General features: G+C 38.2%; 1 protein-coding gene across 1 annotated transcript in view; it reads right to left on the bottom strand.

The window, feature by feature from the left end:
* The window catches only part of LOC150075161 (glutamyl aminopeptidase-like), a 262165-nt gene that overhangs the window by 218107 nt on the left and 19884 nt on the right, over positions 1–24174 (bottom strand). The window contains exon 3 of the mRNA XM_090388277.1: positions 10489–10762. Within this exon, the coding sequence (XP_090244403.1) occupies positions 10489–10762 (274 nt within the window). The remainder of the gene's footprint in view (positions 1–10488; positions 10763–24174) is intronic.

Here is a 24174-nt window from a genome sequence, read left to right as displayed (position 1 = left end):
GGATCTGAATACAATGTGTAATTTTGTATAATCTCAAGCTGGTTACTTTTTTGGAGCATTTTAATTTTTTTATTTTTTTTACTATAAGAGGTGATAGATTTTGTTTAAAAGATTTGATTATGATTTGTGCAATCTTCTACCCAAAATAAAATAAATACCTGTGTTATAAGCTTTTAATTATATTCCTTAAGTCAGAGAAAATTGGTTTTAAAACCGGTTTTAAGAGTAAACTTCGGTTAAACTCAGTTTTGAAATTTCTCGGTTTTATGCAAGCCCTAGTCATTACTAATAGATTAGAAAGAATACTTGATAAAAATCAACCAAAAAAGCAAGCTGGCTTTAGGACAGGATTCTCAACTATGGATACCTTCACGTAATGTCACAACTAATGGAGAAGGCAAATGAATATAAAACACCATTATGGATAGCATTTGTGGATTATGAAAAGGCATTTGACTCCATACAGCATAAGGCAATGTTTCGGGCACTGGAAAGACAAGGCATAGATACCCCATATATTATGATTTTGAAGAAAATATATGAGAATGCTACCTCTTTATTAGACTAGACAAAGACAGTAATAAATTTAAAATTGAGAAAGGAGTTCGACAAGGAGACACAATCTCCAAAGCTGTTTACTGCTGCCCTTGAGGAAGCTTTCAGAAGATTAGACTGGTCGCAGAAAGGAGTCAATGTGAATGGAGAGTACCTAAACCATTTACAATTTGCTGATGACATTGTGGTCATAAGCCACGATCCCAAAGAATTAGAGGAAAAAATCTTAATCGGTTATGAATATTTAGTAAGGATTTTGGACTAAAGATGAATATGGCTAAAACAAAAGTAATGAGGAACAGTTTGATTAACTTCTAGCATCCCGCTCCTTGAATAACTCCTCCAGTGTAGATGTAAAATACTCATTCAGTTTATCAGCTACTTGAGCAGGATCATCAATAGTCGAACCATCTATGTTAACTGTACCAATCAAGTACCAATCATCATAGTATCCAATCAAAGGGCGACTGGCATTAGGCAGGCGAAGGAAGATTACGAGAAATCTTTAACAAAGGATGCAAAGAAAAACAGCAAAGAGTTCTTTACTTATATAAACTCTAAAAGGAAGTGGATGAATCAGATTGGTACAGTTAACATAGATGGTTCGACTATTGATGATCCTGCTCAAGTAGCTGATAAACTGAATGAGTATTTTACATCTACACTGGAGGAGTTATTCAGGGAGCGGGATGCTAGAAGTTAATCAAACTGTAACAGGGAGCTAAGTGATCTTGTAATAACTGAGACCAAAGTGGAGGAGAAATTGTTGAACTTAAACATTAAAAGGCACCTGGAGCAGATGGAATCTATCCAGTTATATTGAAGGAGGCAGCAAGGGAAGTAAGCAAACCCTTAGCCATAATTATGAGAGCATCCTTGGAGTCAGGGGAGGTCCCCATGGACTGGAGATGTGCAAATGTATCCCCAATTCAGAAATAATTATAGACCTGTTAGTTTAACTTCTGTTCTGGGAAAAATAATGGGGTCACTGGTTAAAGCAATGATACAGGATCACTTAGACAACACTGCAGTAATAGTTCAGACACGGCAAGTGTTTGTTAAGGGAAAGTCTTGTCTGACCAATTTGACTGGATACGATTTGGTCATATACTTGGTCATATATCAAAATTACTTTTTGCATACAACTTGAATGCAAAAAATAATTTTGATATCATATACTTGGATTTCAGAAAAGTTTTTGATACTGTTCCACATGAAAGACTACTGTACAAATTGGAGCAGTATAGCATTAAGGGCAAGTGGCTGCAATGGATAAAGGGATAGTTGAGTGGGAGACAGCAGAGAGTGGTAATAAATGGACACTGCTCTAGGTGGACTAATGTTATTAGTGGAGTCCCCCAGGGTTCGGTGCTGGGCCCATTGTTGTTTTGTGTATTTATCAATGACATCGACGAAGGTATATCAGGCTTAATATCCAATTTTGCAGATCTAGAAAAGTTGAGGAGATGGGTTGAGAAGTGGCAACTGAAATTTAACATAGACAAATGCAAAGTACTGCATATGGGTAGCAGTAACCTTAGCGAAATGTATCAACTGTGTGGTATTACACTCAGGGAGGTGGAGAATGAAAAAGACCTGGCGGTGGTAATTGTGCAGTCAGATATGAAGTTCTCTGAGCAGTGCAGACAGGCTGCCAGAGTAGGTCATGGAGTTTTGTCAATGATATATAGGAATTTTGCTAGCAGAGACAAGGAGGTGATTATCCCTATGTATAAGGCAATGGTCAGGCCATACCTTGAGTACTGCATACAGGTCTGGAGGCCTCATTTTAGGAAGGATGTAGAGTTGCTAGAATGAGTACAGAGAAGGGCAACGAGATTGGTGAGAGGAACAAAGGGGTGCACGTACAAAGAAAGGCTTAAGTTCTGCAAGTTGAAGCATCTGGAGAGTAGGCACCTGCGAGGTGTCCTTTTCGAGGTGTATAAGGCCTTGAATGGTTTGAGCAGGCTCAATGCTGACAGAATACTTCCACTTGCTGATATTAAGAACCTGAGGGCACATAAATTAAAATTGAGGAAAGACCATTGTAGAATAGATGTGCGGAAGTTTGCCTTTAGCCAGCAGGTAGTCGATTGCTGGAAGACTTCCACCTGTAGATGTGGAAGTTGATAGCTTAGATAAATTTAAGACTGAACTAGACAAACATTTGGAGTGATTGGGTGGGTGAAATGGGAAGGTTTTTTTTTTTTTTTTTGGCTGATTCTGTATAAGCTTGCTTTCTTGTATCATATGCCTCAACTAATGCTAATGCTAAATTTATTCCGTGAGAGATCATTAGGAATTGCAAAAGCCTCAGCATCTTGATCAGCTAGGTCCGAGTGACTAGAAAACGGAAACCAGCTGGAATTGTGAACATTAAAATCACAAAGGAAAATTACTTCACTGTCAAGAAAGTTGAACTGGAAAAAGTCAAGTTTCAGGTAGAGTTGGGAAAATGATAGAAGCAACAGATGAATTTGAAAGGATGTGGTAAACAGATTTTGAGCTAGAGAAGATCGAAAAGAGGAGATTCCAAATTACTAAGTCTCTGACGGGGAATATAAGAATGGACAAATGTGCGTGTATCACCTTTGAAGCAAAAGGAATTGCACGAGTAATTTCGAAAACTGAGATAAGCAGTGATTGAACCAACCAAAAAGGGGATTCGGTAAGAAAAAGTACTTTGGGTTTGGTAGACTATAAGTGGAAATGGGCATCAATGAGATTAGAACTAAGATCATGTATATTTGTGAAATGAATAAGGAAGTTTTTGGGAGGTTTAGATCTTTTTTGCAGATAAGTTTGTTCTATTAGTTTGACAGTTCATGATATTCAAAAGTAAGAAGCCTTACTATAAAGTATAAAGCCTTGAATGGTTTGAGCATGCTCAATGCTGATGGGATTCTTCCTCTTGCTCAGAATAATCACCTGAGAGGGAATAAATTCAAATTGAGGAAAGACAGATGTACAGACAGATGAGGAAGGATAGATGTGCGGAAGTTTGCCTTTAGCCAGCGGGTAGTTGGTTGGTGGAACAGACTTCCATCTCTTGTTGTGGAAGTTGATAGGCTAAATAAATTTAAGGCTGAGCTGGACAGGTATTTCGAACGAACAGAGGGGTGAAGTGGAAGTGGATTTTTTTTTTTTTTTTTTTGACTGATGCTGCATAAGCTTGCTTTCTTGCATCCTATGCCTCTACTAATGCTAAAAAAAAAGGTGGTGAGGATATGCTGTATGATGTAATGAATTTTTGGATATGGCTTACACATGGCAAGAATATACGCAGCTCCTTGACATAATGTGGCCTCAACAATACCCCCTGCATACATACTACTCGGACTCCTTCCAGTCACTATCTGGCAGAGCGGATGAAGCAAGATTATACACTAGCTGATCCAGAAGCCTCCTGGCAAGTTACCAATAGGATCGGTCAGGTGGACTATCTAGCAGCCGGCTGGTGAGCACCATTTTAGAGATGTATCCTTGAATTGTAACGAAGATTGGATCTTGCCATGAGATGTCCATCATAACCTCAAAAGCATATGGTGCAAGAATATTTGCTGATTCTATTGAGGCAGTGATACATGGGTTGGAAAACTGCTAACTTGGAGGAATACAGACACTAATAGATTAACTAGAGCCACATTGCTACTATTGGTACATTCATCAGCCTGTAAAGCAAGGTGTCTGAGATTTAAGGCCCTGCTGTGGGTCACCACGAATACATGGGCTGTGTTAGGGCAACTAAGAGTAAGAAACATGCATTTATACTTGCATGTACATTAATGCTAGGGGCATTGTAAATAAATTGATAAATTTGAAGTACTGATTAAGTCGTAAAATACAGACATTGTAGGAATAGCGGACATGTGGTGTCACTCAAGACATAAGGGATGTCGAACTTGAATATGGGGAGTACAATGTATACAGAAAGGAGAGACAAGACAGGAGAGGTAGAGGGGTCATGTTCTTAGTTAAGAAGAATATTAAATCTAAGACAGTGCATCCAGTTGACATGAGTGACAAGTACAATGTTGAGTAAGTTTAGTGTGACTTAAGCATGGGAAAATAAAAATGAGAGCATGAGTGTGCTATAAGCCTAATGACTGTGGGGAGTATACCAAACAACTATACACAGAAATAGTGTGGGCCAGTAATTCAGAATGTAAGTCATCAAATCAGAATGTCTCATAATGGGGGTTTTAACTTTCCAGCTGTTTATTGGAATTTGCAGTTTGGTCACTCACACACTAGCAAGACTTGTGGACTCCTTGGATGACTTTTCTACAGCAGTGCATTAGAGAGGCAGCAGGAGGAAGCAATACTCTTGATCTGGTTATCAGCAGTGATTCTTCATGCATTAAGAATTTGCAGGTAAAAGACCCACTGGGTGACAGCAATCACAGTGTACTAATGTGATATTTAATTAAAGACAACTACTGTCAATGGTAAAGGGAAAGGATTTTGCTTTCATAAGGGTGACTACAGAGACTCAGACACTTTTTAAATTGTGTGCAGTGGAATAATGATAATGTTACCCACTGATAATGTTACCAACAAAGAAGTAGCCTCCAAGACTTAGACCTGAATGGATGTACTATTGAGACAGATGGCAGAGAAGAAAAGTGCATGGGATGTATATAAATTATCAGGTGATACACAAACCTATGGTAGATATAAATTAGTCTGTAATCAAGTCACAAAGGAGGTTATTATGAGAAGTCTCTGGCAAAGAATGCAAAGAAAAACAGTAAAGACTTGTATGCTTAAATTAACAATAGAAGGAAGGGGATGAATCACATTGCACCTCAATATTTATGGGTTAACTGTTGATGACCTGCTCAGGTTGCAGACAAACTGAATAGGTATTTCACATCTACATTCACACATTAGGAATTCTTTAGGTAAGGAATGCCAGAAATTTATCAAATCGTAATGAGGAGCTAAATGACTGTGATAACTGAAAGGAAAGTGGAGAAGAAACTGTTGAGGAAGGATATAAAAAAGGCACCTGGGGCATATGGAATCTATCCAATTATATTAAGGGAGGCAGCAAAGAATGTAAGCAAACCCTTAGCCATAATTATGAGATCATCCTTGGATTCAAGGGAGGTCCCTATGGACTAAAGAAGTGCAAATTTATCCCCAATTCATAAAGGGGGATCAAAAGGTGACATGAGTAATTACAGGCCTGTCAGCTTACTGTCTGTTCCAGGGAACACAATGGAATCACTGGAAAAAGAAGTCATGCAGGACCATTTTGCTAAGCATGCAATTATACTGCAATCACAGCAAAATTTGTCAAGGGGCAATCTTGTCTGACCAATCTGATGGGTTACTATAAAGCAGTGACCAAGAAACTGGATGCAAAAATTAATTTTGACATCATATACTTAGATTTCAGGAAAATTTTTGGTACCTTTGCACATAAAAGACTGCTGCACAAACTGAAGCAATGTGGCTCTAAGGGCAAATTACTGTTATAGATAAATGGATGGTTAAGTGGAAGAAGACAGAGTGGTTATCAATGGGCACTACTCTTTGTGGTCTAATGATATTAAGGGAGTCCCACAGGGTTTAATGCTGGGCCGATTGTTGTTTTCAATATTTATCAATGATATTGATGAAGGTATATAAGGCTTAATGTCTAAGTTTTCAGATGATATAAGGTTAGCAGGTGGTTAATGAGTCATCAGAGTGAGCTACTGCAACAAGATCTAGGAAAATTTTTTTAACAATGACAAATCGAAGGTACTGCATGTGGACAACAGTAACCTGAGAGTAACTTATCAACTGTGTGGTACTACACGAAGGGTAGCGGAGAATGAAAAAGACCTGGGGGTAATTGTGCAGCTAAATATGAAATTCTCTGAACAGTGTACACATGCTGCCATAACAGCTCACAGGGTTTTGTCAATGATATACAGAAACTTTGCTAGCAGGGATAATGAGGTGATTATCCCTTTGTATAAGGCCATGATTAGGCTGCATTTTGAGTAATGTATACAGGTCTGGAGGCCTCACTTTAGGAAGTGATGTATATCTGCTGGAACAGCAGATATACATCCTTCATAAATGCATCATTACATCCTTCATAAATGCAGGGGTGGACAACATTCATAAATGGCAGGCCAAATAAAATATCTGTGAGGTACACTCGGGCCAATTTTTTTTTTAGTTTTCCATGATTTTTAGGATTATTAAATTGGTGTATAATGAAAAAAACTGTCATAAACAGTTTTTTGTTATTTATTATAATATTTATACTTACACATATGTATAATTAATTTTATTAATAAGAAAAACAAAATACAAATTCAAGATAAAATAACAAAAATACAATTATCATAACAAAATACAAATACAGTTCAAATAACAAAAATCGCAATATTTTATTTTTATAATATTTAACGAGAGATGATACTGTACATTTTTATCAGTGAATTGATATCTGGACAATATTTGTCATAGCAATGTGTGGCAATTTCTGATGTAAATTTTTCTAAATTTACATCAGAAATTCCATTAATTCAAAAATATATATACAGGGTGTCTCAAAAATATTGGTACAAACATTTAGGGGAGGTAGGTAACATCTAAAGCAGGGGTGGGCAACAGCCGGCCCGTGGGCCACATCTGGCCCGTGACGATGTTGAATCCGGCCCCCTCGGTAAATGCATAAATATAGAAAATCCATACCTGACTACACTCGCCGTAAACGTTCGGCTTAATTCGGTTCAATCGGGAATCGCGGCCAGTACAACTGTAACCAAGTGATTCTATGCAGCGTCAAAGAGTTATTTCCTAATTATTATTGTAGCATCGATCGAACGAAGTTCCTTTGGGTTTGACTTCTTATTGAAAAAAATAATATTGGTGCGAGATATTTTATGTTTTATGCCTTTTCTAATTATTACAATTTTTAATTTAATATAATTTATAGCCCATAAAATGAGCCAATTAAAAAAAAAAAAGAAAAATAGATGCCGAATGCCGCATTTTCAATGATAATTGGACATTCAGATTTTTTTTTAAAAATACATTAATAATTTGGTAATTCAAGTAATATAACATTTTTTAGGTTCTGATTTTTTTATTAAATCGTTCAATCTATTCCGGCCCACATCACGATGCGAAGATTTCATTCGGCCCGCATCATGACACGAAAATTTCATTCGGCCCGCTGACGAAAAAAGTTGCCCACCCCTGATCTAAAGGAATGTGAATCGCATGGGAACCCACAACCGGAAACATCACCGTAAGTCGGTACATGGTGCTGTTCATCAGTTCGCGAGAGGGAAAATTTCTGGTTTACTCATTCAGGCAGTAGTCGCCACACAAAGGGCATGCATCAATATACGAACTGTGAGCTGGCAGACGTGCACCTAGTGTATGGATTAGCAAAGGGCCCACATTGTGTGCACCCCCATGCAGCACATTCGCTGGTTTTTTTTTTTTTTTTTAGGAGCATTAGCAACTAAGGCCATATTGCTCCGGGATATGCGGTGATCATTCCCTGACCTTTCCACATCCTCCATATTTGGTGGTGATGGACTCAAACCCCGGTCTAATCAAGAAGCATGTGCTATGCACTGCTGCTCCTTCCCACCTGGCTACGGAGGCGCCCCATGCGGCACAACATCGCTTCGCAATAACTGTGTGGGCAGATATGGTCGGCGACTGTTTAGTCGGGCCATACCTGTTACCATCCCACATGAACTCCGCTAAATATCGAATCTTTCTTGAACAAGTTCTACCAGGGTTACTTGATGTTCCAGCAAATGTGAGACGCAACATTTGGTTTCAACATGATGGGGCGCCTGCCCATTATGGAAGGTGTGTTCGTGACCATTTGAACAGGCGTTTTGGGTGTCGATGGACTAGCCATGGTGGACACTTTGCCTGGCCCCGACACTCACCTGATTTATCGAGCCTTGATTTCTTTCTGTGGGGGCCCTCAAATCTATCATGTATGAATTGCCTGTGGAGGTGGAAATGGATCTCGTGGGACTCGTCTGCGCTGCTGCTGCTACTGTCAAAGAAACTCCAGGTGTGTTCGACCGTGTCCGCCAATCCATGCTGTGTCGGTGTCATCGCATCTCATGGTGGAACCTTCGAACATCTGTTGTAACATCATGAAATGCATCCATCTCATACTCCATTGTTAATATTATGTCAAATAAAGTTTGCCACTAATTACTGTCTTGTGTCATTTCTGCTTCTTGTGCCTCTGCTACTACTTTCCCGTGATGTTTCCGGTTATGGGTTCCTATGCGATTCACATTCCTTTAGATGTTACCTACCTCCCCTAAATGTTTGTACCAATATTTTTGAGACACCCTGTATATAATAAATGTTCCACCGTTTATTATATATTTTTGAAAACAACCGAGGGCCAGATCACACATTCACCGACCGGAGTTGTCCATTGGGCCGGAGGTTACCCACCCCTGGACTAATGTAAAGGCCCAACATAGACTCCAACAGGAGTCTATGTTGGGCCTTTACTATTTTAATATTTATATACTGTTGTAGATATTTCAAGTTTTATGCCTGTTTGATGGTGATATAAAGGTAGGCATGGTAGTTAATATCACTCACCAGAGTGTACTACTTTAAGAAGATTTAGATAAATTAGGCAGATGGGCTAAAATATGGCAAATGAAGCTTAACATTAATAAATACAATGTATTGTATTTGGTAGTCATCCCAGAATAATATAAAGTTTAATGCTATTATATATAAAAACTATATGGAATACCTATAGGTCTCTTTCCATTGAAGTTGATAGAGAAAAAGACCTATGGGTATTTGGACAGCTTGACTTCATGAAATTCTCTGAAGAGTGCAGTGAGGTTCTGTCAATGATAAGCAGGAACTTTGCCAAAAGGGACAAATAGGTGATTATCCCATTATATAAAGCAATGGTTAAGCCACAAAAAATGAACAGTGCATACAGGTTTGGAAACTTCATTTTAGGAAAAGCATATAGAAGATTAACAAGATCAGTTGAGAGTACAAAAGAATATTCTTACCAAGAAGATTGCGGTTCTGCAAATTGCCATCTCTAGAAACTAGGTATCTGCTTTGTAACCTAACTAAAATGTCTAAGACTTTAAACAGGTTAAGTAAACTAAATAATAATGACATCTTTCCTCTTTCTCAAATGGCACATAGAAAAGTATAATGAAACTGAAAAAGGATGGTTGCAGAATAGATGTGTGGAAATTTGCATTCAGAGAAGTAATCAAATGGGAATAAACTTCCACCTAGTGTTAAGGTAGACTGAATAAATTTAAAGGTTTTAATGGAATGGGAAAATGACGTGGGGTTTTCCTCCTCCCCCTTCTTTTTTGGCTAGTGTTGTTAAACCTTGATTCCCTGCATCATGTTGCCAATAACAATAGAGCAATGTTTCAAAAATTAGTTGAACCTTGTAATTAGGTCAGAAAATGGAGGACTGCAAATATTTAAAGCTTTCTTCATCTGAGAAGGTGGCTTACAGCAGGTTACACTGGCTACAGTCTGTTCACATTTTGACTTTTCACAACTTGATTGCCTTATACCTCCTTGTTAACATTATTAAATATTTGTGAGTGTCTTGTTCATTAATGATTTTCTTCTCCAACAGCAAATAATCTCTTTAAAAAGCAAAAATATATGAAAATATTTTTGTATTTTTATCAAGGGATAAAAATTCTGAAATAAAGTAAAAAATAAAGATTCTGTATTTTTATCCTTTGATAAAAATACCGAATCTTAGTAGCAAAAAAATAAAAATGTTTTCTGATATTGATATTCAACAAACATAACTAAATTGGTTTTTCATTTTTTGGGATAACATTTACTGATTAAGTAAAAAAAAAAATGTGATAAAGAATTATTAATTAAACAGAAATATTTTGAATTAGAAAATCTGATATAATCACTTACACTGATATCATTAGCATTACTTGTCTGCAACTCTTGAAAATCACAGACCACAAAGGCAACCAAATAAGTACTCATATTAACAGTAGAGTAGAAAACATCCATAACTAAGTCATTATCATATAATCGAGTTTGATAAACTTCAGAATTAAAATATGCCTTGTGGTTTTTGTCATGTACCATATTCAGCTGAAAGGAAGCTTTCAAAGCAGGTTCATCAAAACACGGAAATGCTGATCTTGCTGCTGTAGGTTCAAAATGGGTTGTAGCCAGAAATCTATAATGAAAAAATATGTACTGTTCAGATGTCATTCCATATTTACTTCAGAGTAAAGTATCATAGTATCATATATAAAAAATATATATATATTACGTGAATATTTTCTCAATAATCAGCTCAATAAATAACTTTTAAAGAGGTGAAAGGAATGGAATTTGCAGAATCTTGAGGAATGTGATGAACACTTTTTTTCAAGAAAAGAGTGAACAGAAAGTGCACATGGAAGAGCCCAGATGGATTAGCAACTAATGAAATCAATTTCATCCTCACTAACAGAAGATAACCCCAGGGGCTTACATCTGGTGAGTATGGGCTTGGCACACCCAGGGTCCTGAGCTGGATATCATCATTCTTCTCTTTCTTGGTGATTCCCTTCTACTTCAGACTCTCGCTCGCTCGTGCTTGCACACACTCTCTCTTCCCCCACCCCACCCCCAGTCGGTGCGGCAAAAGCCGCAGGCTTCCTTGCACCATATGGCTAATAATAATATATTGTGAATGATGTTACCGTCCTGAACAAGATAAATGTTCGTAGTGATCACAGAATGGTATGATGCACTCTTGATATAGATGTAAGAAATGAAAGGAAAAAACAGACTCGAGTAAATAATATGAAGGTCTTTGAGATAACAGAAGAGGAGAAAAAGCAGTATAAACTGGAACTTAAGAATAGGTTTGAGCTTCTGAGATCTTTCAGGACCAAGATATTGACGAAGAACATTACAACTTTCTGAAAGTGATAAAGCCCAAGAAACCCATAGGTAAAAAGAAATCCAAAGAAACAAAAATCAGTCAAGAAACACTTGTCATGATGAACTGAAGACGACAAATGAAGAGCAAGAAAAACACTGACAGGGAGAAAATGGAGTATACTGAGTTATGCAAAGCTATTAGAAAGAGACTCAGAGAGGACATAAGAAAATTTAACACAAGAAAAGTAGAACAAGCATTAACGGAAAACAAAAAAACTTAAATCAGCAGCCATGAGCAGTAATACAGAAAGACAAATTATACTGAAACAAAGAATAGCGATGGTGTACTATAAATAGCAGAGAAGGAATAAGTCAAATAGAAGACTACTATAAAGAATTATATAAGAAGCAAGGGAATAAGGCAGGAGTGGGAAAGATAGATCACATATTAGCAGCACATACAACATACTCAATATCTTTCCTGATGAAGTAGAACATGCATTGAAGAAAATGAAGAATCAGAAAGCTCCAAGTGATGATGAAGTTACTGTAGAGTTGTTAAAATTGGTAGAAAGAGATAAGACACAGAAACTGGCAAGACTCTTCACAAAATACATTAGGAAAGGCATGATACCTAAGGAGTGAAATAATGCAATCAAATTTTGCTGCATACAAAAGGAGATAAATCAGGAATTGTAAATTATATGACTGGCATTTGTGGATTATGAATGAAAAGGCATTTCACTCCATACAGCATAAGGCAATGTTTCGGGCAATGGAAAGACAAGGCGTATATACCCCATACATTATTAGCATTAGCAGTAGTAGAGGCGTACCATGCAAGAAAGCAAGCTTATACAGAATCAGCCAAAAAAAACCATTCCCATTTCACCCATCCATTTGTTCCAAATGTTTGTCTAGTTCTGTCTTGAATTTATTTAAGCTATCGACTTCCACAACTACAGATGGAAGTTTATTCCAGAATTCAACTATAAACTGTCTAAAGGAAAATTTCTGCCCTTCTCTGTACTTTTTCTAGCAACTCTACATTCTTCTTAAGATGAGGGCTTCCAGACCTGTATGCAGTGCTCAAGGTGTGACCTGACTATTGCCTTATACAAGGGGATAATAACTTCCTTATCGCTGCTTGCAAAATTCCTGTATATCATTGACAAGACCCCATGACCTACTCGGGCAGCCTGTCAGCACTGTTCAGAAAACTTCATATCTGACTGCACAATTACCCCCAGGTCTCTTTCAGTCTCCACTGTGAGGGCAACACCACCCAGTTGGTACATTTCTCTGGGGTTACTGCTACCCATATGCAGTACTTTGCATTTGTCAATGTTAAACTTCAGTTGGCACTTATCAGCCCATCTGGCCAACTTTTCCAGATCCTGTTGCAGCAACATACAGTAATTACTGTTATTAACAATCCTCCCAACTTTTGAATCATCTGCAAACTTTAACATTAAGCTTCATATACCAGGCTTGATATATCCGCAAACTTTGATATTAAGCTTCATATATCAGGCTTGATATATCTGCAAACTTTGACATTAAGCTTCATATACCAGGCTTGATATATCTGCAAACTTCGACATTAAGCTTGATATACCTTCATCAATATTATTGATATACCATATTTCTTCAATTCTAAGATGCCATCGATTGGAAGACACACCTTAATTTCAGAAAAAAAGCTTTGATTCTAAAAATAAATAAATAAATAAAATAAAACACTAAAATAAATCTAACAAATATTTTTATTATAACTGAATTTAATTTACTAACAGCAATAATACCAGTATTTATCAGTAGGTATGTTATTTATCACTTCCTTCTGAATCTTCTGAGCCGTCGATATCTGCATCTGAATCAATATCAGAGTCTACTTCACATTCAGAGTCAGATTCTTCTGAACCGTCGTTATCTTCATTACCCCATAATATATCATCTTCTGAGCCATCAAGAGCGTTGGTGATGCAACATTTTTTAAATGAATGCTTGACTATTCTTTCTGGGATCAGCTTCCAAGCTGTTGATACCCATTCTGCCAATTTTGATGCCGGCACTTTAATTTTTCCGGAAGGTTGTCGGTCAACAGCCAGAATTCATATTCCTTTCTCGAATAATCTTTAAATTGTTTGTTGACTGAAACGTCGAATGGCTGCAGTTGGCTAGTAATGCCACCAGGAATCACAACCAAGTCACCACGTTTTTGCACAATTTTATTTCTGACCCATTCGGACAAATGTCCACGAAATACATCAAGTACAGCATGCTGGGTGGGTTAAAAAGACTTCCAAGACATCTATTCCACACAACATTTAGCCAGTCTTCCAATAAGCTCTGCCGACATCCATCCATTTTTTTGTGCACGCACAATAACATCTTTCGGGAAAATTTCATTCTTCGGTATGGTTTTTCTATTTAAAATTAAATATGATGGCAACTTTCGAACATTAGCGGTGATGCATAGTATCACCGCTGATGGTCAAAAGTTGCATAGCATCACAGTGATACGCTGCTTTTCATAGCCCATGCTTATAATCTTGATTTCTTTAGAACCTTTAGCGTTGATGGTGTAATTTCGAGACATATCGAAGAAGACTGGGGTTTCATCAGCATTTCCAATTTGACTAAACTCGTAGTTTCTTTTTTTCCTTAATTTCATCACCTGTCGCTGAAAGTTAATCAGCTTCTGTTGAAAGTCTGCAGGAATTTTTTGACAGATAGATGTTTGGCACCTTGACGATAATCCACTACAATGCACGAATCTGTCACATCAGCTGTGACTGTCTTTAAAAATTATTTTTTCTATTTCAAGGGACTTGGCAATTTCTCCGGCTTTCAATTGCATGGATTGTCGAGTGATGGGTAATCCTTTTGCACGTGTCTCCATTACAAAACATATCACAGCTTCATCGACTTGTGGAAATCTTCCTTTCCCTTTCTTAGGCCCTGTAAAGCACTTGGTTGTTGCTTTGCACGAAAATATGGAATTGCGATCATTTCTCCAACGACGAACACTTACTTCACTAATGTCAAAATGTCAGCCCGCAGCTCTATTTCCATGTTCTTTTGCATACACAAAAACTTTTCGTTTCAATGCGGCTTCGTAGTGCAATCTTTTTGACATTTTAACGTGCAATAAGGGATCAAAATTAACGAAATACAGTAACTCTACTTACGTACTTTTGAAGATACAAACAAAACTTCCTAGTTTTCGCTGAGTGAGCTCCACTATAATAAAATAACGGTGGCTTCACATTTCGAAAGCATGTTAAATCACCCATGCCACTTAATTCTCCATTGGAATTGGAGAATGCGATAGAGGTCAAACTTGGAGACGGGGTTTCCATGTAAAAACAAAACGTGTGGTGCTGTGCAAAGCGTGGGAAAATTCAAAAAAAAAACTGCGATTGTAAGACGCCATCGATTCTAAGACACACCCAGTTTTTAGAGATGTTTATAGGGGGAAAAAAGTGCATCTTAGAATCGAAGAAATACAGTATATCCAAAACAACAACAGCCCAACAACGAACCTGCTGAGGGACACAACTAATAACATTAGTCCACGTAGAGCAGTACCCATTGACCACCACTCTGTCTTCTCCTACTCAACCATCCTTTTATCTATTGTAGCAACTTGCCCTTAATGCCATACTGCTCAAATTTGTACAGTAGTCTTCCATGTGAAACAGCATCAAAAGCTTTCCTGATCTCATAATTACGATATCAAAATTATTTTTTGCATCCAGTTCCTTTCTGACCATATAGTATCCAATCAAATTGGTCAGGCAAAACTTCCTCTTAAAAAACCCATGCTCTGTCTGAATTATTACTTCTGTCTTGTCCAGTTCCTTTGTAACCACATCATAATATATTATCAAATTTGTCAGACAAGACTTTCCCTCAACAAACCCATGGTGTGTCTGAATTATCGCTGCAGTCTTGTCTAGATGATCCTGCAATGCATCTTTAACCAGTGACTCCATTATTTTACCCGGAATAGAAGTCAAACTAACGGGTCTGTAATTACTCATGTCGCCCTTTGATCCCCTTTGTGAATTAGTGATACATTTGCGCATCTCCAGTCCATGGGGACTTCCCCTGAGTCCAAAGATGCTCTCATAATTATGGCTAAGGGTTTGCTTACTTCCTTTGCCACCTCCTTTAATATAAGTGTATAGATCCCATTCACCCCAGGTGCCATTCTGATGTTTAACTTCAACAATTTTTCCTCCAGTGTTTCTCAGTTATTACAAAATTATTTAACTCCCTATTAGAGTTCGATAAACATCTGCCCCTCTCCTCGTGTGTGAATGTAAATGCAAAATACTGATTTAGTTTGGCAGTTATCTGAGAATAATCATCTACAGCAGGGGTGGGCAACTTTTTTCGTCAGCAGGCTGAATGAAATTTTCGTATCATGATGCGGGCCGAATGAAATTTTCGCATCATGATGCGGGCCGGAATAGATTGAACGATTTAATAAAAAAAATCAGAACCTAAAAAATGTTATATTACTTGAATTACCAAATTATTAATGTATTTTTAAAAAAATATCTGAATGTCCAATTATCATTGAAAATGCGGCATTCGGCATCAATTTTTCTTTTTTTTTTAATTGGCTCATTTTATGGGCTATAAATTATATTAAATTAAAAATTGTAATAATTAGAAAAGGCATAAAACATAAAATATCTCGCACCAATATTATTTTTTTCAATAAGAAGTCAAACCCAAAGGAACTTCGTTCGATCGATGCTACAATAATAATTAGGAAATAACTCTTTGGACGGTGCGTAGAATCACTTGGTTACTGTTGTACTGGCCGCGATTCCCGATTGAACCGAATTAAGCCGAACGTTTACGGCGAGTGTAGTCAGGTATGGATTTTCTATATTTATGCATTTACCGAGGGGGCCGGATTCAACATCGTCACGGGCCGGATGTGGCCCGCGGGCCGGTTGTTGCCCACCCCTGATCTACAGTCAAACCAGTGACTCCATTATTTTCTCTGGAACAGAAGTCAAACTAACAGGTCTGTAATTACTCATGTCACCCTTTGATCCCCCTTTGTGAATTAGAGATACATTTGCGCATCTCCAGTTGTTTCATCCCAGTCATTCATCCCAGGTGCCATTCTGATTCATCCCAGGTACCATTCTGATGTTTAAACTTCAACAATTTCTCCTCCAGTTTCTCTCAGTTATTACAAAATCATTTAACTCCCTATTAGAGTTCGATAAACATCTGCCCCTCTCCTCATGTGTGAATGAGGATGCAAAATACTCATTTAGTTTGGCAGTTACCTGAGAATGACCATCTACAGTCAAACCACTGATATCAAGTGGACCAATCTGATTCATCCCCATCCTTTTAGTTTATATAAGTAAATAAGTCTTTGCTGTTTTTCTTTGCATCCATTGCGAAAGATTTCTCACAATCTGCCTTTGCTTGCCTAACCTCTTTTTTGTGACTTGATTACAGACTAGCTTATATATACACCATAGGTTTCTATGTTGCCTGATAATTTATATGCTACCACATGCATTTTTCTTCTCTGTCACAAGTCTGATTGGCGCCTCCATAGCCAGGTGTAACAGTGCATAGCACATGCTTCTTGATTAGACCAGGGTTCGAGCCCGTGACCACCAAATACGGAGGATGCGGAAAGGTCAGGGAATTACCACCGCATATCCCAGGAGCAATATGGCCTTAGCTGCTAATGCTCCTAAAAACCAAATAACAACAACAAGTTTCATTATTTCATCTGACATCCATTTGAGTCTAAACCTAGAATAGTATTTCTTAGTTGGAACAAAAAACTTAGTAGTTTCCAAGATTACTTCCTTGAATGCTTCTAATTTAGAATTTGTGTTGGTAACACATCAGTTGATCCCACTGTAAAGAACTTAAAAAATCTCTGAGACCACCGTAGTCACTTTTATGAAAGCAAAAACCCTTCTCTTTACCCCTGATGGTAGTTATATCTTTAAGTAGATAGTGACAGGAGGGAGTCTGAGTAGTGTGTATGCAGGGGGCATTGTTGAGGCCGTGTTATATCAAGGATCTGGGTATATTCTTACCATGTGTATGCCATATCCAAAAATTTCATTACTTCATACAGCATATCCCCCCCACTTTTTCTTACTATTGAATACACCATGAATTGTCAAACTAATAGAGTAGGCTTATCTGCAAAAAGATCTAAACCTCCCAAACACTTCCTAGTTCCTTTCACAAATATACGTGGTCTCAGTTCTAATCTCAACGATGTCTGTTTCCATTTGCAGTCGGCCAAACCCCATGTACTTTTCCTGCAGAATCTCAGTTATTAGCTGATTCAACTACTGCCCATCTCAGTTGCCCAAATTATTCGCTCTATGATTCCTTTCACCTCAAGAGTGGTACTTGTGCATATGTCTGTTCCCAAATTCATCTGTTGTCTCTATCGTTCCCCCAACTCCACTAATCACTTGGAGCTCTTTGAATTTTTCTCTTTGCAACTTGACTTTCTACAGTTCATCTTTCCTAACAGTGAGGTAATTTTCCTTGACGTTTTAACTCCAGTTGGCTTCCATTTTCTAGTCACACTGACCCAGCTGGTAGAGATCCTGAGGCTTTAGCAATTACTAATGACATCACACATTTTGTTCATTTACCTACCAGAATACTGGACAATCCTAACCATACATCCAACACGCTTGATCTTTTTCTCACAAACAACCCTTCTAAGTACACAGTCGAAGTCAGTGATCCTTTAGGCAGCTCAGATCCCAACTTGGCGATTGTCTCTTCTACAATGGAACCTTTATCTCAGGGCTATTCCCAACCTTGTGTTGTTTGGAATTACAAGAATGCAAAATGGGATGACCTGCGAGACTTCTTTTCTTCTTTTCCTTGGTCGGATTACTGTTTCAAAACTTCTGATGTCAACGTTTGCTCAGATCGTGTCAGTGAAATTATTCTTGCAGGAATGTAATCCTTTATCCCACACTCCACTTTAAAATCTCATCCTTTATCTAAACCTTGGTTTTCCAATAAATGTGCTAAGGCTGTTCAAGAGAAGAATGTTGCATATCGTAATTGGCTTGTTTCCAATTCTTCAGTTTCATTTTCTGCCTACACCAAAGCTCGCTACAATTGTAAAGCAGTTATTAATCAGTCCAAACTAGATTGCAAACAGGCTAAAAGTAGAAAACTTGCTTCTTCCCCTAATGGTAGCCAAGCATTCTGGTCTCTTGCCAAAGCTATGGCTGCGACTTTTGCCCATCTCTGCTCCCACCTCTGTCAAAACCAATTGGTTCTCTTTTCATTTCAGCAAAACATAAAGCTGACCTGCTAGCAACCCATTTTTCTTCCAACTCATGTATTAATGATCTTAGTAAAACACCTCCCACCATTCCCAACAAGCTCCATTCAATGCCTCCTGTGGTCTTCCATCAAAAGGAGTTTGACAAATCTTGACGCTAAGAAGCTCCAGGTCCTGATGGTATTTCTCCACTTGTTCTCAAAACCTGTGCTCCTAAACTTACTCCTGTTCTTTACTGCCTTTTTTCACTTTCATATTCCAAAGATGTTTTTCCTTCTGCTTGGAAATTTGCTCATATCCAACCAGTTCCTAAAAAGGATGACAAATCCCTCCCATCGAATTATCGTCCCATTGCAATTACTTCTACTCTTTCTAAAGTAACTGAGAAATCAATTAACCGCCAACTCTTAAACTACCTAGAAACCTTCCATCTGATCAACAATCACCAGATGGATTCCGTCAGTGTCGATCCACTGGTGATATTCTGGCTTATGTTACCCATTTATGGGCAAATTCAATGGAAAAGTTCAGTGAAGCACAAGCAGATGCTCTTGACATCTCAAAGGCTTTTGATCGTGTTTGGCATAAAGGTCTTCTAAACAAGCTTCCATCTTATGGTTTCCCAACTGCTTTTTGTAACTGGTTATCCAGTTTTCTCTCTGATCGCTCACTGAGGGCGATTGTTATTGTTATTGTTATTTGGTTTTTAGGAGCATTAACAACTAAGGCCACATTGCTCCGGGATATGCGGTGGTCATTTCCTGGCCTTTCCGCATCCTCTGTATTTGGTGGTCACGGGCTCGAACCCCGGTCTAATCAAGAAGCGTGTGCTACGCACTGCTGCTCCCACCTGGCTACGGAGGCGCCTCTGAGGGCGATGGTAGATGGCTCTCTGTCTTCTAACTTCTCCACTAATGCTGGTGTCCCCCAAGGTTCAGTTCTTTCCTCCACTCTTTTCTTCTTGTATATTAATGACCTTCTTCCATTGACTGGAAATCCTATCCACAGTTTTGCCGATGATAGCACATTGCATTCCACTTTCCATTTTGAAAAACCTTGCCATGCTCAATCAGCTTCAACTTCTCAAATATTCACTGCCAATTCCTGAAATGTCGATCTCCAGGTAATTCTCAAGTGGGCAAAGACAACTTAGTTGATTTCAATCCTTCTAAATTTTTAGTCTTGTCTCATATCTCGCAAAAAGGATTGTTCTGCTCCTATGCTCATATTTGGTGACACTCCGATTTCTAGGAAGATGATATATCTCTTTTGGGATTACCCTGACTTCTAATCTCTCTTGGCACAAGCACATTACAAATATTGCTTCTGCATCTAAAAAACTTGGTTTTTTTCTTTCGCTCTTGCTTTTACTTTTCTTCCAAGCAGCTATTCACTCTGTAAAAATCACAAATCCGCCTTACCATGGAATATTGTTCTCGCATCTGGGACGGTGTGTGCAAAACCTCTCTCTCTTCTAGATTCCATTCAGAAGAGAGCAATTAGGTTAATTAATGACTCATCTCTAACAGTCTTTCCACTCACTGTCTCATAGACATACTGTTTCTGCTGCATGCCTTTTCTACAGATACTTCCATACGCGCTGTTCTTCTGAATTGGCTTCTATAATTCCCGCTCTCTCTTTCAAAACAGTCCGAACATGTGCCACAACCAGCCAACATCCATTTACTGTCCAACTTCAAACTCACAGAACCAACTTTTCATCTTCCTCGTTTATTCATTCAACTGCCGTTTTTTGGAACAACCTTCCTTCATACGTATTTCCTGAAAATTACAGTCTACAGAAGTTCAAGTCTAATGTCAACAAATATCTTCTTTTGTCTTCTCAACCTCCAACCCAAGCACGGTACTAAGTACTATAGGTTCTAATACTTCTCGTATTTGGGGTTTTCATAAAAAAAAAAATAATAATCCCACATCAATACACTGTGATCACTGCTACCTAGTGGTTCCTTTATCTGTAAATTCTTAATGCATGAATAATCACTGCTGATAATCAGATGAAGGGTGTTACTTCCTCCTGTTGCCTCTCTAACATGCTGCTGCAGAAAACAATCATCCAATAAATCCACAAAAGCCTTGCTAGTGTGTGAGTGACAAACCCACAAATTCCAGTCAATATCTGGGAAATTAAAATCCCCCATTATAAGACACTAATTTACTGGCCCACTATTTCTCTGTATAATTGTACATTGTACCCATCAGAGTCATTAGGCCTATAACACACTCCTATTCTCATTTTTTCTTTCCCAGTGCTTATGTCACACTAAACTGACTCAGCATTGCACTGTCCATCTATGTCAACTGGATGCACTTCCTTAGATTTAATGTGTTTCTTAACTAACAGCATAGCCCCTCCTCCCTTCCTATCATGTCTATCCTTTCTGTACAATTGTACTCCCCAAATTCCAATTTTGCTTCCTTTTATCTGTGTGACACCAAGTCTCTGATATTCCAACAATATCTGCCTTTGATGTCTTGACCAGCACTTCAAAGTCATCAATTTTATTAGCTACATGTCTAGCATTAGTGTACATGCAAGTATACATGCCCCTGTTCCTACTCTTAATTATCCGAACACAGCACATGTATTTACTTGTTTCATTATGACTCCAGCAGTCCTGGAAATTCCCAGCAACTGGCTTTCCAGGCTGCTGCTCATTCCAATAGAAGCAGTGTAAGAATCACTTTTGCCTCTGCCTGCGGCCAATGTAACTCTTTTAGTCTGTGTATCCCACCAAGCTAGCAGTTTTCCGACCCACCTAACACTGCCTCAATTGCATCAGCAAATATTCTTGCATTCTTTCTATTTAAGTGTACCCCATCCCTGTAGAAGCAGTCTCTCCTGTTAGCAAGCACAGACCATGCTGAAAATAATTCTACCCCATAAGCCTTGCACAACCTCTCCAGGGTCGAATTTATTCACAAGGCTCTCATCACATACTCCCTCCTATCGAGTCTGGGCAGGACTGCAGACACTTTTAAATTTAATCCTAACTTGCAACTTTTTTTCAACATTGACTCTTATTAAGTAAAATCTGCAGATCTCCTACACTTAATGTCATTAGTGCCAACATGTACAACAATATCACCTTTTGTGCCCTTAAAAGATATCTACTCTATAACATCACCAACTTCTCTCCCTGGTAGACATACCCTGGTCCTGTTCCACCTATCCTTTTTGCATAATATATTCCCTGTTTCCCTGACAATTGAGTCACCAACAATAACTAGCTCCTGTGGGACCAGCACATTCTGTCCTGAAGATTGCCAGTGTTGACTGGTGCATAAGAGTGAGCTCTGGCATTGAGCTGCACAGCTAAGAGCTTGATAGCCACCCCCATTTTTATTCCTTCAAAGGCATCTACCTCACTCTTCAAACTCTCATAGATGCCCCTCTGAGTTAGCATCTAATTTCTTTGCATTCTCTGCACTTAGCACACATAAAGACATCCTCCATGGCTTATGATTTTGAAGAAAATATATGAGAACACTATCACCTTTATTAGACTAGACAAAGACAGTTGAAAATTTAAAATTAAGAAAGGAGTTCGACAAGGAAACACTATCTCCAAAGTTGTTAACTGCTGCCCTTGAGGAAGCTTTCAGAAGACTAGACAGGTCACCGAAAGGAGTCAATGTGAATGGACAGTACCTAAATCATTTACGATTTGCAGATGACATTGTGATCATAAGCCACTATCCCGAAGAATCACAGGAAAACCTTAATCAGTTATGTCGAGTTAGTAGGGTTTTCAGACTAAAGATGAATATGGCTAAAACAAAATTAATGACGAACAAGTATGCCAGAGAAAAAGATATAATCATTGAAAGAGCAGAAATTGAAAAGGTGGAGTCATATACTTATCTGGGACAAGTCATTAGCTGTAATAATGATAAATGGCTGGAAGTCAAGAGAAGAATAAATTTTCGATGGATAGCATTTAGGAAATATAGTCACATACTGAGGAGCAATATTCCAATTTGTCTGAAACATAAAATAATGAACTAATGTATACTCCCCACCATGACTAATGGAAGTGAAAGTTCGGCACTCGCGAAAAGAATGGAATAGAAGCTGAAAACTACACAGCAAAGAAAGGAACGAATTATATTAGGAATCAGACCGTTGGAGAGGAAGAGAAACACATGAATTAGGCAGCAAACTCAAGTAAAGGACATTCTTATCAAAACTAAAGAACTAAAATGGTCTTGGGCAGGAAACATAGCTCAAAGATGATGACATATGGGCTAAGAAAATAACAGAATGGTACTCAAGGGGACTAAAAGAAAACCTGGAAGACAATAACGGAGATAGACAGATGAAATTCACAAGTTCGTGGGTAGTAGATGAATGGCCATTGCACAAAACAGAAGAAACTGGAAAGTTGCTGGAGAGGCCCTTCATCCTGCTATGGATTGAAATTGGCTGCCGATGATAATCCTTATCTTCCAAGTTATTAGTATTAAAATAGCATAATGATGCAAAAAAGTAACCTTATCCTGTGTCAGCCAAAAAAAATAAATAAATAAAGTTTTGTTTGTTTGTTATTTGGTTTTTAGGAGCATTAGCAACTAAGGCCATATTTATTCGGGGATATGTGGTGGTCATTCCCTGACCTTTCGCATCCTCCGTATTTAGTGGTCACGGGCTCGAACCCCAGTCTAATCAATAAGCGTGCTACGCACTGCTGCTTCTGCCCACCTGGCTATGGAGGCACCAATAAATAAAGAAAAATACTTCAATATTATTCCCATTATCAAAAAATGCCTATCCAATTCCTCTTGAATATTGCCGAACTCCACCTCAGCTACCATTAAAGGCAACTCACTCCATTGTTCTACAATACATTGCCCAAAAGTAAACTTCACAAGTTTAGTCTGCTGTTATAATCTCCCTCGGGGGCTTATACAACTCAATCAAATTCAACTGTAAGGTGTCTGGTTGCTAAGCTGTTCTAAGCTATTCCTTACAGAAATAATGCTTGGAGCTCTTCACCAATCTAATTACCCCTCTTTGCACCTTCTAGTTCTATATCTTTCTTTAGATACCACCTGTAAACCTGGATACAACATTACAAGTGTGATCTTACTCATTTTATAGAGGGTGATAATGACCACCTCTCTACTTCCAACGTTTAAATAAATAATTGATAAACACTAAGTGCCTTTGTGATGCCTGTTTACACTGCATGCTGAATTTCACATCTTTCAGTATTGTATACCTCAGGTCTTCCACACCCTGAATATCCTTTAATTCTATCTCCCCCCCAACTCTATCAACTATTCTCAAGTGCATTTGTGCAAATGCAAAGTGCATTCCACCACCTTGTATTTTGTAGCAATAAACTTTAGATGTAATTTTTCAGACCATG

The sequence above is a fragment of the Mastigoproctus giganteus genome, chromosome 14 (genome assembly GCF_048544385.1).
Source record: "Mastigoproctus giganteus isolate SK-2022 chromosome 14, ASM4854438v1, whole genome shotgun sequence".
Classification (NCBI taxonomy): domain Eukaryota; kingdom Metazoa; phylum Arthropoda; class Arachnida; order Uropygi; family Thelyphonidae; genus Mastigoproctus; species Mastigoproctus giganteus.
Note: the sequence above shows the minus strand (reverse complement) of the source record. Positions and strands in the feature narration are given on the sequence as shown.